The 17,364-nt window shown below is 47.5% G+C and overlaps 1 protein-coding gene across 5 annotated transcripts in view; it reads left to right on the top strand.

Moving 5' to 3' along the window:
* The window catches only part of itfg1 (integrin alpha FG-GAP repeat containing 1), a 578,524-nt gene that overhangs the window by 104,452 nt on the left and 456,708 nt on the right, over positions 1–17,364 (top strand). For all 5 annotated transcript variants that reach the window (XM_034185393.1, XM_034185381.1, XM_034185366.1 and 2 more), the window contains exon 8: positions 7,386–7,467. In XM_034185393.1, coding sequence (XP_034041284.1) covers positions 7,386–7,467 — 82 coding nt within the window. The remainder of the gene's footprint in view (positions 1–7,385; positions 7,468–17,364) is intronic.

Below are 17,364 nucleotides of genomic sequence, written 5' to 3'. Positions count from 1 at the left end.
CACACACAAATTGCCACACGACTCCCAGTCACAATCCTGAGCGGGGATTTAACCCTTCAAGCCCGAGCACTGGTGGACACGGGGTCAGAAGGGAATCTGCTAGACAGCAGATGGGCAAGGGAGGTAGGGCTCCCTCTGGTGGCGCTTCCTTCGCCATTGCAGGTGCGGGCACTAGATGGCACCCTCCTCCCTTTACTCACACACAAGACACAACCAGTAACTCTGGTAGTGTCTGGAAACCATCGGGAGGAGATTGAGTTTTTTGTGACTCCTTCTACCTCCCGCATGATTTTGGGCATCCCATGGATGTTGAAGCACAATCCCCGGATTGATTGGCCGTCTGGGGTGGTGGTTCAGTGGAGCGAAACCTGCCATCGGGGGTGTTTAGGATCCTCGGTTCCTCCCGGTTCACAGGCTAAGGAGGAGGTCAAAGTCCCTCCCAATCTGACGGCAGTGCCGGTTGAGTACCACGATCTTGCTGACGTCTTCAGCAAGGATCTGGCACTCACCCTTCCCCCGCACTGTCCGTACGATTGTGCCATTGATTTCGTTCCAGGCGCTGAGTTCCCGTCCAGCAGGCTGTACAACCTCTCACGACCTGAGCGCGAATCAATGGAGACCTACATCCGGGACTCATTAGCTGCCGGGCTGATCCGGAACTCCAACTCCCCGATGGGGGCAGGTTTCTTTTTTGTGGGCAAGAAAGATGGCGGACTTCGTCCATGTATTGATTACAGGGGGCTGAATGAGATTACGGTTCGCAACCGATACCCGTTGCCATTGTTAGATTCCGTGTTCACCCCCCTGCATTGTTAGATTCCGTGTTCACCCCCCTGCATGGAGCCAAAATCTTTACTAAGCTGGATCTTAGGAATGCGTATCACCTGGTTCGGATCCGGAAGGGAGACGAATGGAAGACGGCATTTAACACCCCGTTAGGTCACTTTGAGTACCTGGTCATGCTGTTCGGCCTCACCAACGCCCCTGCGACGTTCCAAGCCTTGGTTAACGACGTCTTGCGGGACTTCCTGCACCGATTCGTCTTCGTATATCTGGACGATATTCTCATCTTTTCTCCGGATCCTGAGACCCATGTCCAGCATGTACGTCAGGTCCTGCAGCGGTTGTTAGAGAACCGACTGTTTGTGAAGGGCGAGAAGTGCGAGTTTCACCGCGCGTCTTTGTCCTTCCTGGGGTTTATAATCTCCTCCAACTCCGTCGCCCCTGATCCGGCCAAGGTTGCGGTGGTGAGAGATTGGCCCCAACCAACAAGCCGTAGGAAGCTGCAACAGTTCCTCGGCTTTGCTAATTTCTATAGGAGGTTCATTAAGGGCTACAGTCAGGTAGTTAGCCCCCTGACAGCCCTGACCTCTCCAAAAGTCCCCTTCACCTGGTCGGATCGGTGCGAAGCCGCGTTCAAGGAGTTGAAACGACGGTTCTCTACTGCGCCAGTTTTGGTGCAGCCCGACCCTAGCCGCCAGTTCATGGTTGAAGTGGATGTCTCTGACTCAGGGATAGGAGCCGTGCTGTCCCAGAGCGGGGAGACCGATAAGTTTCTTCACCCGTGTGCCTACTTTTCCCGCAGGTTGACCCCGGCTGAACGGAACTATGACGTCGGCAATCGAGAACTCCTTGCGGTGAAAGAGGCTCTTGAGGAGTGGAGACACCTGTTGGAGGGAGCGTCTGTGCCATTCACGGTTTTCACTGACCATCGGAACCTGGAGTATATCAGGACCGCCAAGCGGCTGAACCCCAGGCAAGCCCGCTGGTCACTGTTCTTCGGGCGTTTCGACTTCCGGATCACCTATCGCCCCGGGACCAAGAACCAGAGATCGGATGCCTTGTCCCGGGTACACGAAGACGAAGTCAAAACAGAGCTGTCGGATCCACCGGAGCCCATCATTCTGGAGTCCACTATCGTGGCCATCCTCACCTGGGATGTGGAGAAGACCTTCCGGGAGGCCCTGGCACGGAGCCCGGACCCTGGAACCGGGCCGAAGAACCGTCAGTACGTCCCACCAGAGGCCAGAGCTGCAGTCTTGGACTTCTGTCACGGTTCCAAGCTCTCCTGTCATCCAGGGGTGCGAAGGACCGTGGCAGTTGTCCGGCAGCGCTTCTGGTGGGCGTCTATGGAGGCCGACGTCCGGGAATGTATCCAGGCTTGCACCACCTGTGCCAGGGGCAAGGCAGTACATAAGAATGCCCAAGGGCTCCTCCAGCCGCTGCCGGTGCCTCATCGCCCCTGGTCCCACATCAGCCTGGATTTCGTCACGGGCCTCCCGCCGTGCCAGGGCAACACCACCATCTTCACGATAGTGGACCGATTCTCCAAGGCGGCCCACTTCGTGGCCCTCCCGAAGCTCCCAACAGCCCAGGAGACAGCAGACCTCCTGGTCCACCACGTCGTCCGTCTGCATGGGATACCCTCCGACATCGTCTCTGATCGTGGTCCCCAGTTCTCCTCACACGTCTGGAGGAGCTTCTGCAGGGAACTGGGGGCCACCGTGAGCCTCTCGTCCGGGTACCATCCACAGACGAACGGACAGGCAGAGCGGGCCAACCAGGACTTGGAACAGACCCTCCGCTGCGTCACATCCGCGCACCCGACGGCCTGGAGTAACCATCTGGCCTGGATCGAGTATGCGCATAACAGCCAGGTGTCTTCTGCCTCTGGCCTCTCCCCATTTGAGGTGTGTTTGGGGTATCAGCCCCCGTTGTTTCCCGTGGTGGAGCGAGAGGTCGTTGTGCCCTCGGTCCAGGCCCACCTGCGGAAGTGCCGTCGGGTGTGGCGCTCCACCCGTTCTGCCTTGTTGAAGGCCCGGACGAGGGCGAAGACCCATGCAGACCGCCGGCGATCCCCGGCCCCTGCTTACCAGCCCGGGCAGGAGGTGTGGCTTTCCACGAAGGACATCCCCCTCCAGGTGGACTCCCCAAAACTTCAGGACAGGTACATTGGCCCCTTCAGGATCCTCAAAGTCCTCAGTCCTGTCGCAGTGAAGCTCCAACTCCGGGCTTCACTGCGGATCTATCCGGTTTTCCATGTGTCCCGCATCAAACCTCACCACACCTCACCCCTCTGTGCTCCCGGACCGGCGCCGCCTCCTGCTCGGATCATCGACGGGGAGCCGGCTTGGACGGTGCGCCGGCTCCTGGACGTCCGTCGGATGGGTCGGGGGTTCCAGTACTTGGTGGACTGGGAGGGGTATGGACCCGAAGAACGCTCCTGGGTGAAGAGGAGCTTCATCCTGGATCCAGCCCTCCTGGCCGACTTCTACCGCCGACACCCCGACAAACCTGGTCGGGCGCCAGGAGGCGCCCGTTGAGGGGGGGGGTCCTGTTGTGTGGGCCGCCAGAAGAGGAGGTACTGCTGGCCCACCACCAGAGGGTGCCCTGCCTGAAGTGCGGGCTTCAGGCACGAGAGGGCGCTGCCGCCATGGACACAGCCGGGGGTGACAGCTGTCGCTCATTACCTCTTGACAGCTGTCACCCATCTACTCAACATCATCTCACTCCATAAAGACCAGATGTCATCTCCACCTCGTTGCCGAGATATCATACTTCATAGGAGGTACTACTCTCAGCCTTTTTTTTGAGATTTATAAATCTGTGATTGTGAGTGTTTGCAGGAGAACCGGTCGTTTTGGTGGAGGCTGTGCATGACAGCGCTCCTTTTCCTCTGAGACCACTGCAACGTGTTGAGTGAGAGGTGGAGGTGGCATTCCCACCGTTGTTGTTACTGGGTGTACACACACCCACACTTGACTGTCTTTGTTCTTCGCCAGCAGTACCAGATCCAACAGTCGGGGACGGTGATCACCTGGGAATTCGGGACTTGGCGGCTCCAGTATTCACCAGGTTCTGGGGCGGCGGAAATCGTGTGGTTCCGGCTCTTCTCAGGACAGACGTCTTCTATCCTCGAGCCTGCCCACACGTCACCTCTGTGTATTGACTGTTATGATATTCTGTGATTGTCTGTATGTTCGTTGTGCACATTCACAGCATTAAATTGTTATATTTTGGCTCATCTATTGACCGTTCATTTGCGCCCCCTGTTGTGGGTCCGTGTCACTACACTTTCCCAACATGTTCCTCAAAACAGTACATGTACTCGTACACAAGTGCCACTGTGAAAAAAATCTAATCAATCAAATCTTGATTGATGAAAAATGGCAGGTCTAGAAAAAAGCATAGACTTCATAGAGAAAAGATAACACACTCTCCTTCTCTCTGTCTGTCTCTCTCAATTCATTTTCAGTGGAGCTTTATTGATATGGGAAACATACATTTACATTGTCAAAGCAAGTGTTAAAGTAAAAAATAAAAATAATTAATTAGGCAGTGTGGTGGCCAAGTGGTTAATGCGCTTGGTTTCAGTTCAGAAGGTTCTGGGTTCAAATCCCACCCCTGCCACATTTCTCCATGTAATGTGGAATTGCGTCAGGAAGGGCATCCGGCGTAAAACCTGTGCCAATTCATCATGCAGATCCAGCTTGGATTTGCTGTGGCGACCCCGAGTGCGACGTACTTTTTACCTCCCTCTGTCTCGCGCCCTTTCAATGTTCAATTTCATTAGAGCTTTATTGACATTGGAAACATACGTTTACATCGTCAAAGCAAGTGTTTGAGCAAAAAATAAAAATTAAGTCCTGTCTCTCCCTCTCCCTGTCTCTCTCACTCTCTCTCTTTCTTTCTGTCTGTTGTGCTGTCTCTCTCTCTCTCTCTCTCTCTCTCTCTCTCTCCCTCTCCCTCGCACTCTGTCTGTCTGTCATGCCCTGTCTCTTCCTCTCTCTGTCCCTCTTGCATGTGGTCTCTCTCTCTCTCTCTGTCTGTTGTGCTCTCTCTCTCTCTCTCTTTCTCTCTCCAAGAAAAAACCTTTTTAGAATGCTGAGACCATAAATAAAAGGACTTAATTTACTCATGTTTGAAGTCCGCTTGGGTAAATGGTTGGACCCTTCCTCCCCTTAAAAGTCAGAGCGACCAGCATTAGTGCTCTGGCTGAAACTGTGGGTACCCCCCCCCCCCCCCACACACACACACACACACACAGCGGGATCCAGCAGCCAGACTTTCAGCACACACACAGATGGGTCCTGGATCGGAAAACTTTCCAGGTTGTGAATTACGTTAGTATTTGAAGTTGATACCGATATTTGATTGGATCAGCCCCATCATGACCGCTCTCTTGGTTTTCTCTAAACAAATCATTTTCAGGTCATTATTATTTTCACTGGGCTTCAATCACTGATACCTTGCTTCTACTTGATGTTCTACACAACATGAAATGACTCACGAGAGGTGATGGACTGAAGCTTCACCTGTGTAATTGTATCAAGATTGATCATTTTCCAGTGATGGGCTGTTAACTAGAAACACGCGAATTGACAAATAAACTTAATGCTGTGTTAATTTTTGTCTGATTCATCATCAGTCATTTTATTAAAAGATGAGACCAAATGCTGGAGAAATGTGGCATCAAAAGCAAAATGGTTGATTTTGGGTGGTTTGTTGTACAGTGTTATGCCATTGTGCAGGGCATTTGATGTGGTGCATTACACGCAAACAAGCGTGTGAAAATGTTATTAGTATGACATTTGAAGTGTGGAAGGATCCCCATCACCAAACACTGTTCATTCCACTGGACAAAGGACATCAAATATTTGGGTGATTCTTAAACTACGGGCACTATTGGCCTTGTAAATGTAATTTCCACCACACCATTGCCTTACAATATAAAGTGCCTTGGGGCAACTGTTTGTTGTGATTTGGCGCTATATACATGTGCTCTGATGTCACTGTTTATCTCCATAGAAACTACCCAAACAATATTTCATACAAACTGTTTAAAGGGACATTACAGTGTTGTGGTGGAAATTACGGCAATAGTGTGGGACAACTACATTTTGTTTAAAAAAATCACAACAGTTGTATGACATTGAATACCCCAATTATGTTTTGTTTATTTTACAGATATGTTATTCAGAGATATTTTAAAACATTAGAAAAAACGTTTCTTTACCATTCATTTTTATCATTGAAGATCAAAAGTCTGGGTGTGGGACAAGCACAAAATAGCAATATTTGCATATAATGATGCTGAAAAAAGGTGAAAAAGTCATCATAGACTACTAGAACAAATTTCTTAACACACTTTCATTGTAAAGATAACTATAAAAGTGTGAAATTTCCCCTTTTTTCTGTTTTTCATACAGTATGATCAAAGGACATAATAAGTGCCCATAGTCTAAGAATCACCCATTTATGGAAGACAAAATGTTGGAATATACATGTAAAATTTTTGCTGACTAAAATTTATGGAGTACAAAATATTTTATATCTATATTTGGATTCCACACTACGCTCCTGTGGAGCATTTTCCTATTGATACAATGATGACTGAGAACTGTTGTAAGTCTGCGACTCGATTCCGGATATGCGGTTGAAGATGTTTATGTATTTCTAGTTTTACCCTTACATTTTTAGCTTATTTTACTGGGACTATGTGTTGTTAATTGATTTGATTAACTCTGTCTCAGTTCCATTAGTTCTGTGAATCATATTTGAGTCACCACATTAGTGATTCGGTTTGCTGATGATAAACATTCTTTTGTCATATGGATGAATAAATGATTATAAATTAATTTAATCAGTACAGTATTGCTATGGAATGCAAACATCACAGGCTAACTGGCTTCATAATGTAATTGTATGGCATAAGATGAAAACACAATTAAAAATGTTGTTAGAAATGTCTGATAGCATGATACAAAGGTAAATATGCGCATGTGTTACTTACTAAATATAGATAAAATTTTTCAGACCCTTGATTGTACAGTTACCTATTTACCTTGGCCTGTTTTACATTCTCCGACACTGACCTCCACTGAGACATTGCAAATCTATTCTTCTATCATGGGATCATTCTGTAAGACAGAGCTGCTGGAGAATGTTACAGTACCAGTTTACTGTAGTGACACTGCTCATTAATTGAATAGGAATTAATTAATTAATTAATTAATTAATTAATTACTATATACTGAAGAGAATGGGGAGTTGGTGTTGACCCCATAACTGGTTGGATACCGTGTCTGAAAATTTTCACCTTTCTGTTCTAGAAATTTTTATGCACACACAAGTCAGCATTTGTTCCATTTAACCATTGTACAAATAAGTGCCTTTATGAATGTGAGAACTTTATTCTGAAAGTAAGTTATATTTCTATTTATGTGTATGAAATATATTCTTTTACACCTTATGTGAGTTATTGAATACTTTTGAAGAAAATTACAAGACACAGTTGAGTAGTTGCATTGTTTTTCAGCATTAATGACGCCATGTGATTTTTCTGTCTTTCTTCTTCTCTCTGTCCACCTCACGGGTTTTCTCAGGATGGTAACTTCAGCAGGATGGACATCTTTGCAGCTGAATCACCGGGGAAGACCATCGGACAGTCTTCCTTTGTTGATTTCGGTAAGAGTGGCAACGTGTTGTCATTTGGGAGGTTATTGGTCTTTTGTTGAAATGTTTAGTTGTGGTTTCAACAGACTTAGACACAGAAAGGTATTTGAAACCAGGCATTTGAATATAGCACGGTGATTGGGATTGTACAAACAATGCAAATATGGAACCACAACAAAAGAACTATTCTAAATGTAGTTACAACACTGATAAACCCTCTGATTTTATCTTTTTATTTGTGTGCATTATACATTTTGTGTGCATGTGTGCGTGCGTGCCAGTCATTCCAGTTATTTTAGCTCAGCATTTGAACCTCTACAGTATGAAAGGTGCCCAAATATGTGCATGTGATATTGTTAGTTCTGACTTTTTTGTTTTTCATTTTGCACTGTGGTCTTCACAAATACAGACCATGAAAAACAAAAGACTACTCACACACATGCACATATACTTTGCAGAGCACCACCTGCACTTACTTACATGCTCCGTATGCAGCCTAATGTGAATAGTGCAGCTGTAATATTGTGGAAGATTGTGAGTTGCTGCAAAAAAATGCTGTTCAGCTGACTGTCCCAAGATAATAATACTCTCAAGGACTCTGAAGACAACTGTAAGCGGTGTATAGCTTTCAAGTACTGATCAGATTTTTATTTTATTTATTTATTTATTTGTTTATTTATTTATTTATTTATTTATTTATTGGGCACTGCCATTTCAGGCATTAAGCAGTCAGTTCTGAGGTGCATTGGCTGGCTGGGGATTTATTTACTGTACTGTGTAAGATCTTGAGATGTTTTTTCTTTGGTGTGTTGTCTCAACATATAATTCCGACAAAAATGAACAATATGATCATAGATTATTAAAGAATCACATATCAAGTTCCGATCTTCAGTTTTTTAATAGGAAAATAACTGTAAATATGATTAAATACAAATCCCATTTCATGAAGCCTGATATACACGATTTCTGATTTTCGTCTCTCACAGAAAAGGATCGTGAAAGAAATGTGACATCTTAAGTTGTGGCTCTGAAATGGTAGTTTCATGTCACACTGTGTGACAGGTTCAAAGATGACTGACTGTTGTCACACTCTTGCCACCAAAAACAGCCTGAGAAAAAATATCAGATAATGTTTAAAAATCTACGAGGTCTGTTAGAAAAGTATCGGACCTTTTTATTTTTTTCAAAACCTGATGGATTTCAATCACGTGTGCTTGCATGAGCCAACCTTGAACCTTTGTGCGCATGCGTGATTTTTTTTCACGACTGTCGGTTGCGTCATTTGCTTATAAGCAGCCTTTGTGTGTGGATGGGTGTAGTCTCTCATCGTTGTTTCTTTGCAAGGAAATGGCGGAACGACTGGAAGAGTGCAACTTCATCAAATTTTGCCAGAAACTAGGCGATAGCCAGGTGGAAACCATTGGGATTATTCAGACGGCTTTTGGTGACGATCCTCTGGGCATCACACAGATTAAGGAGCGGTACAACCGGTTTAAAGACGGCCACACAACGGTGGAGAGCGAGCCGCGCTCCGATCGGCATCAACACGCTGAAACGACCGGATCATTTCCAAAGTGAACTCTGTGGTGATGTGGGACCATTGTGTGATTATCTGAGAAATTGCGGAAGAGGTGGACATCAAAATTGGACTCTTGACCAAGATAAACAAATCCATGTCACACAATGTGGCTTCATAAACTGCAGGATACGACGTGCGTGTGTGTGTACAACCCCAATTCCAATGAAGTTGGGACGTAATGTAAAATGTAAATAAATGCCTGCAACAGGTTTCAAAAAACCTGGGACAGTGGTATGTTTATCACTGTTACATCACCTTTCCTTCTAACAACACTCAATAAGTGTTTGGGAACCGAGGGCACTAATTGTTGAAGATTTGTAGGTGGAATTCTTTCCTATTCTTGCTTGATGTACGACTTCAGTTGTTGCGCTCACTCTGCTGCTGTGTGCTGTAATCAATCATGCAAAAATAAATCCCATGTGATAATTGAACCATCGCGGCATCCAGAGTTGTCTTGTGCTGCTGAAGTGAGCAAAAACACACAAAAAAAGAAAAGGCTGCGTCTGACTCATGGGACAGCATGCCCCACGGCCAGCAGTGTCCAGTAGCTGGCAATGGCACGCACCCGTGCACACATAGCTGCTCATTCAGCCATTGTGAACACACACACACACACCCATCAATCAACGAGCGCAGATGTGATTGCTTGGGTGAGTGAGTGACCGCACCATGCCATGTTTGACACATATAGCGTGAGTCCGCTCCATACCATGGTTATACTCCGATGTTCAGTACCAGCAGGGACTGTGCAAATGGAGGAACACAGTGCTCCCTCCCAATCCAGTCCCGTGTTTGCCATCCAGACATTTTGACATTGCACAGTCTTCAGTGCCTTTTATGACCATCTGACAGCAGTCTGTGTCATCTACCTGTTGTCTACATGCTCTTTGGATGCCACCGTGCAGATGTGGATGAGGTAATCTGGATGCGTTGTGACACTGCTGACCACACGTCTTTTCCTCCTGACTGCATCCGATTATGACAGTATTTGCCATTTGGGGCTGGTTCCTGCACATTCTTACTGTGTGTGACGGGGGCTTGACAGATCTGGCAGCATCTGGTTGTCTGAGCTGTGGTTAAGTACTGCAATGACTTGATTGGAAATAGGTTGCAAGTGAGTAACCTATGATCTGTATTCCAACAAAATTAAATTTGTTCTTTTCTCTGTTTAACATTGTCACTTATGAAGATACGAGGGCTGTCAATAAAGTATAGGTCCTTTTTATTTTTTTCAAAAACTATATGGATTTCATTCATATGTTTTTACATCAGACATGCTTGAACCCTTGTGTGCATGCGTGAGTTTTTCAATGCCTGTCGGTGACGTCATTCGCCTGTGAGCACTCCTTGTGGGAGGAGTCGTCCAGCCCCTCGTCGGAATTCCTTTGTCTGAGAAGTTACTGAGAGACTGGCGCTTTGTTTGATCAAACTTTTTTCTAAACCTGTGAGGCACATCGAAGTGGACACGGTTTGAAAAATTAAGCTGGTTTTCGGTGAAAATTTTAACGGCTGATGAGAGATTTTGAGGTGATACTGTCGCTTTAAGGACTTCCACGTCGTGCAGCGCTCCCAGGCGCCGTCGTCAGCCTGTTTCAAGCTGAAAACCTCTACATTTCAGGCTCTATTCATCCAGGACGTCGTGAGAGAACAGAGAAGTTTCAGAAGAAGTCGATTTCAGCATTTTATCTGGATATTCCACTGTTAAAGGAGATTTTTTTAATGAAAGATGTGCGGACGGGTCCGCGCGTCGGGACGCAGCTGGCGCAGTGCGGCGGCACAGGAAAAACACCTCCGTGTTGATAACCGTTTGTAAAATCCAGGCGGCTTTTGATGGCTTTCAGTGGAGTGAGTATCTGAGAAATTGTTTAACAGTTGGGCATGTTCCAACTTATCCTTAAGGCTTCCAACAGAGGTGTTTTTCCTGTGGCGGAGCGTCGCGGCGGCTGCGAGCCAACGCTGCAATCCGTCCACACGTCTTTCATTAAAAAAATCTCCTTTAACAGTGGAATATCCGGATAAAATGCTGAAACCGACTTCTTCTGAAACTTCTCTGTTCTCTCACGATGTCCTGGATCAATAGAGCCTGAAATATGGAGGTTTTCAGCTTGAAACAGGCTGACGACGGCGCCTGGGAGCGCTGCGGGACGTCCCACTCCGTGGGAAGTCCTTAAAGCGACAGTATCACCTCAAAATCTCTCATCAGCCGTTAAAATTTTCACCGAAAACCAGCTTAATTTTTCGAACCGTGTCCACTTCGATGTGCCTCACAGGTTTAGAAAAATTTTTGATCAAACAAAGCGCCAGTCTCTCAGTAACTTCTCAGACAAAGGAATTCCGACGAGGGGCTGGACGACTCCTCCCACAAGGAGTGCTCACAGGCGAATGACGTCACCAACAGGCGTGGAAAAACTCACGCATGCGCACGAGGGTTCAAGCATGTCTGATGTAAAAACATATGAATGAAATCCATATAGTTTTTGAAAAAAATAAAAAGGACCAATACTTTATTGACAGACCTCGTACAAGTTGCTTTTTTAGTTTAAAAAAGATTTTTTATTTTGTTTGTACATCTGTATCCCATTGCATGAAAATTAGTATGAAAACCTTATTCAATTGCAACTTAAATGATAAAACACAGGGGAAAGCCTGAAAGAACTTATATACAGTTGTATGCAAAGGTTTGGGCACCCCTGATAATTTTCATGATTTTCTTTTATAAATCATTGGTTGTCTGGATCAGAAATTTCAGTTAAATATATCATATAGCAGACAAACACACTGATACTGGAGAAGTGAAATGAAGTTTCTCGTATTTACAGAAAGTGTACAATAATTATTTAAACAAAATTAGGCAGGTACCTAAATTTGGGCACCCTTGTCATTTTTATTGATTTGAATACATTTAGCACTAATTGTTGGAACACAAAATTGGTTTGTTAAGCTCATTGACCCTTGACCTCCTTACACAGGTGAATCCAATAATGAGAAAGGGTATTTAAGGTGGCATTTACACATGTTTTTCTTCTTTGCATCTCTTCTAATGAGTGTCAACATGGGAGCCTCAAAACAACTCTCAAATAACCTGAAAGAAAAGAAAGATTGTTCAGCATCATGGTTTAGGGGAAGGATACAAAAAGCTATCTCAGAGATTTCAGCTGTCAGTTTTGCTGTGAGGAACATAGTGAGGAAATGGAAGACCACAGGCACAGTACTACTTAAGGCTCAAAGTGGCAGGCCAAGGAAAATCTCAGATAAGCTGAAACGATGGATGGTGAGACCAGCCATAGTCAACCCACAGACCTGCTTCAGTGATCTTGCTGCAGATATGTCTCTGTGCATCGTTCAACTGTACAGCGCACTTTGCACAAGGAGATGCTGGATGAGAGAGTAATGCAGAGGAAGCCTTTTCTGTGTACCGTATTTTCCGGACTATAAGTCGCACTTTTTTACATGTTTTGGCCGGGGGTGCGACCTATACTCCGGTGCGACTTATAAATGAAAAATATACCGGTAGGATCTCAATTAATTTACTGTAACAAAACAATTTTACGTGACAGAGTCGATCTATGTTTTAAAATGGCCACCGGAAAAGGAAATGCAATGCATCATGGGCACTGTAGTATGACGGCCATCCTATAGTTCACGCTGGTCGCGATAACCAATCAGAGAACAGAACTTTGGATGCGTATTCCTCACCCACAGCGTGTGAAGCTGACGAACACGGTGCTTGCTGTTATTCCAGCATGGCGAACAGAACAGCTTCAACCCTTGGATATCAATGTGAGCAGAGTGTTTAAGTTGACGCTGAGAGCTGCGTGGGAGCATTGGGTGAGCGACGGCGGAGGATTAGCGTGTGCACTTGGAAGGAGCTGGCGTCGATGATTATGAAAAGCGTTTGAAGCAGACGAACATGGTGTTTATTCCGTGACGGCTAACAAGACAGCTTCAACCCTTGGATATCAGTGTGAGCAGAGTTGACGCTGAGAGCTGCATGGGAGCACTGAGCGAAGGCGGAGGATTAGCGTCTGCACTTGGAAGGAGCTGTATTGACACCACTGGGCGGTCATGAGCTGCGCAGGTAGGTGCTGCATGGTTCGGCTCGCAATGTGGTCCGCAAAATACAAACATATCCGTAGGTAAAATGCAGCTCACGAGAGGGCACTCGAGGCTTGTGTGACTGTTCCTGCGACTTCTGACTACCATAGAAAAATAAAAATTTTAACGTTACTGATAACATAACAAGACAACGGAGAAGGCCCGAAAAAATGCCACCAAAAAGAAAATCATACTCTGCAGATTACAAGTTGCGACTGGTGAAATATGCATCCGAAAACGGTAGCCGTCACAATATTATCATCTGAACTTTTCATGTTAACATACCTGTATGTCCATGGGACTTATAGTCCAGTGGACCTTATTTATGGTTTATTTTTCTTTATAATGGATAAAGTGGCTGGTGCGACTTATACTCCGGTGCGACTTATAGTCCGGAAAATACGGTATATGCCGCATAGTCGCTTGAGGTATGCTAAAGCACATTTGGACAAGCCAGCTTTATTTTCGAATAAGGTGTTCTGGACTGATGAAACTAAAATTGAGTTATTTGGACATAACAAGGGGCGGTATGCATGGAAGAAAAAGAACACAGCATTCCAAGAAAAACATTTGCTACCTACAGTAAAATTTGGAGGTGGTTCCATCATGCTGTGTGGCTGTGTGGCCAGTGCAGGTACTGGGAATCTTGTTAAAGTTGACAGTCACATGGATTCCAGTCAATATCAGCAGATTCTTAATTAATTATTTATTTATTGAGGATTTATTTCATTCATTTAAAAGAAAAACAGAAAAGCAAAATTTTTAACAAAACATTACAAACCATTGAACGAAAAGGAGCAGTTTGGAAGAACAAGTCTTATTGTTGTGTGGGCCGCCAGAAGAGGAGGTACTGCTGGCCTACCACCAGAGGGCGCCCTGCCTGAAGTGCGGGCTTCAGGCACGAGAGGGCGCTGCCGCCTCACAGGAACAGCCGAGGTGACAGCTGTCACTCATCAACTATGACAGTTGTCACCGATCATCTGCACTTCACCCCAGATAAAAGCAGGATGACACCTCCACCACGTCGCCGAGATATCGTTCTTCTAAGGAGGTAATATTCTCAGCCATAAACTAAACTGTATCTTAGTCTGACCTCTTTTTGCAGCCGCTTTCCTGTGGAGCCTTGTCCGCTGATTGGTGGTTTGTGAGAGTGCCGACGTCTTCGCCTCTCACTCTTTCCAGATAAGTGCTGAAACAGGAGCTGCACGAGTGTGTGATTTGAGGTGGAGGTGGAATTCCCACCGTTGTTGTTACTGGGTGTACACACACCCACACTTGACTGTCTTTGCTCTTCGCCAGCAGTACCAGATCCGACACGCGGAGACGGTGGCCACATGGGGGATTCGGGACCTGGCGGCTCCAGTATCCTTCGGGTTCGGTGGCGGAGGAAATCGTGTGGTTCCGGTTCTTCTTTAGACGGACGTCTCCTATCGTCGAGCCTGCCCACACGACACCTTTATCCATTGACTTTGTATCATTCTATAATCTGCTGTGTATGGTTGTGGCATTCACAACAGTAAAGTGTTCAAATTTGACTCCTTCTATTGTCCGTTCATTTGCGCCCCCTGTTGTGGGTCCGTATCACTACACTTTCACAACAGGATATCTCGGCCAGCGTCATGGACTCCGAGGGGCGTCACCCAGCGATTGAACGGCCAATGGGAGAGCAGGGTGCACAGGCATCTGCAGGAGACGTGATTGGTGAGTTGCAGCACATCCTCACCGCCTTTACGGCTCGGTTGGATCAGATGACCGAGCAAAACATCCTCCTGAACCGTGGAGGCTCTCTCCGCACAGGTGGCAGCGAGCACTCAGGGCGCTGCTGCGGCTCCTCCTCCTGCCGACCCTGTGCAAGATATGAATGTTCCAGTGGTCGTTCAACAACCCCTCCCACCATCCCCTGAAGCATACATAAGCCCCCCAGAGCCGTACGGAGGTTGTGTGGAGACGTGCGCGGACTTTCTGATGCAGTGTTCGCTCGTCTTTGCACAACGTCCCGTCATGTACGCGTCTGACGCCAGCAAGGTGGCTTATGTTATTAACTTGCTTCGTGGTGAGGCACGCGCTTGGGCTACAGCGCTTTGGGAGCAAAACTCACGGCTCCTTACCTCTTATACTGGGTTTGTGAGGGAGTTCAGAACAGTGTTTGATCACCCTAACAGAGGAGACAGTGCTGCTGTCAATGCGACAGGGGCGCCGGCGCGCAGCCGAATATGCAGTCGAGTTCCGCATCGCGGCTGCGAGGTCCGGCTGGAATAACGTTGCTCTCCGCGCCGCCTTCATAAACGGACTGTCGTCGGTCCTGAAGGAGCACCTGGTAGCTAAGGAAGAACCGCGGGATTTAGATGGGCTTATCGATCTCGTTATACGGTTAGACAATCGGTTGGAGGAACGCCGTCGGGAACGAGGCGAAGGACGTGGCCGGGCACGCGCCGTCCCTCTCCCTTCCAGGTTCATAAAGGTTCCGCCCTCCCCACGCTCCACAGCCGCAGCGCTCCATGGGGCAACAGCTCCCCCTGCTGACGTTGCTAGGGAAACGCACAGGGCCAAAATGAGAACAGCTGACAGAATGAGGAGGCTGGTCCGCGGGGAGTGTTTTCTCTGCAGCTCAAAAGAGCACATACAGAAAAACTGCCCCAAACGGCCAAAACGACAACACCCGCCCTTGGAGACTGAGCTAAGGGGGGGTCATAACATTCACGTGGGACACACACATATTGCCACACGACTCCCAGTTACAATCCTGAGTGGGGATTTAACCCTTCAAGCCCCAGCACTGGTGGACACGGGGTCCGAAGGGAATCTGCTAGACAGCAGATGGGCAAGGGAGGTAGGGCTCCCTCTGGTGGCGCTTCCTTCGCCATTGCAGGTGCGGGCACTAGATGGCACCCTTCTCCCTTTAATCATGCACAAGACACAACCTGTAACTCTGGTGGTGTCTGGGAATCATCGGGAGGAGATCGAGTTTTTTGTGACTCCTTCTACCTCCCGTGTGATTTTGGGCTTCCCGTGGATGTTGAAACACAATCCCCGGATTGATTGGCCGTCTGGGGTGGTGGTTCAGTGGAGCGAAACCTGCCATCGGGCGTGTTTAGGATCCTCGGTTCCTCCCTGTTTTCATGCTAAGGAGGAGGTCAAAGTCCCTCCCAATCTGACGGCGGTGCCGGTTGAGTACCACGATCTTGCTGATGTCTTCAGCAAGGATCTGGCACTCGCCCTTCCCCCGCACCGTCCGTACAATTGTGCCATTGATCTGATTCCAGGCGTTGAGTTCCCGTCCAGCAGGCTGTACAACCTCTCACAACCTGAGCGCAAATCAATGGAGACCTACATCCGGGACTCATTAGCTGCTGGGCTGATCCGGAATTCCACCTCCCCGATGGGTGCAGGTTTCTTTTTTGTGGGCAAGAAAGATGGCGGACTCCGTCCATGCATTGATTACAGGGGGCTGAATGAAATCACGGTTCGCAACCGATACCCGTTGCCGTTGTTAGATTCCGTGTTCACCCCCTGCATGGAGCCAAAATCTTTACTAAGCTGGATCTTAGGAATGCGTATCACCTGGTTCGGATCCGGAAGGGAGACGAATGGAAGACGGCATTTAACACCCCGTTAGGTCACTTTGAGTACCTGGTCATGCCGTTTGGCCTCACCAACACCCCCGCGACGTTCCAAGCCTTGGTTAACGACGTCTTGCGGGACTTCCTGCACCGATTCGTCTTCGTATATCTGGACGATATACTCATCCTTTCTCCGGATCCTGAGACCCATGTCCGGCATGTACGTCAGGTCCTGCAGCGGTTGTTGGAGAACCGGCTGTTTGTGAAGGGCAAGAAGTGTGAGTTTCATCGCACCTCTTTGTCCTTCCTGGGGTTTATCATCTCCTCCATCTCCGTCGCCCCAGATCCGGCCAAGGTCGCGGCGGTGAGAGACTGGCCCCAACCTACGAGCCGTAGGAAGCTTCAACAGTTCCTCGGCTTCGCCAATTTTTACAGGAGGTTCATTAAGGGGTATAGTCAGGTAGTTAGCCCCCTGACAGCCCTGACCTCTCCAAAAGTCCCCTTCACCTGGTTGGATCGGTGCGAAGCCGCGTTCAGGGAGTTGAAACAGCGCTTCTCGACTGCACCCGTCTTGGTGCAGCCCGATCCCAGTCGCCAGTTTGTGGTTGAAGTGGACGCCTCTGACTCAGGGATAGGAGCCGTGCTATCCCAGAGCAGAGAGACCGATAAGGTTCT

This window comes from Thalassophryne amazonica, chromosome 2 (assembly GCF_902500255.1).
Source record: "Thalassophryne amazonica chromosome 2, fThaAma1.1, whole genome shotgun sequence".
NCBI lineage: Eukaryota > Metazoa > Chordata > Actinopteri > Batrachoidiformes > Batrachoididae > Thalassophryne > Thalassophryne amazonica.
This window is presented reverse-complemented; position numbering and strand designations above follow the sequence as displayed.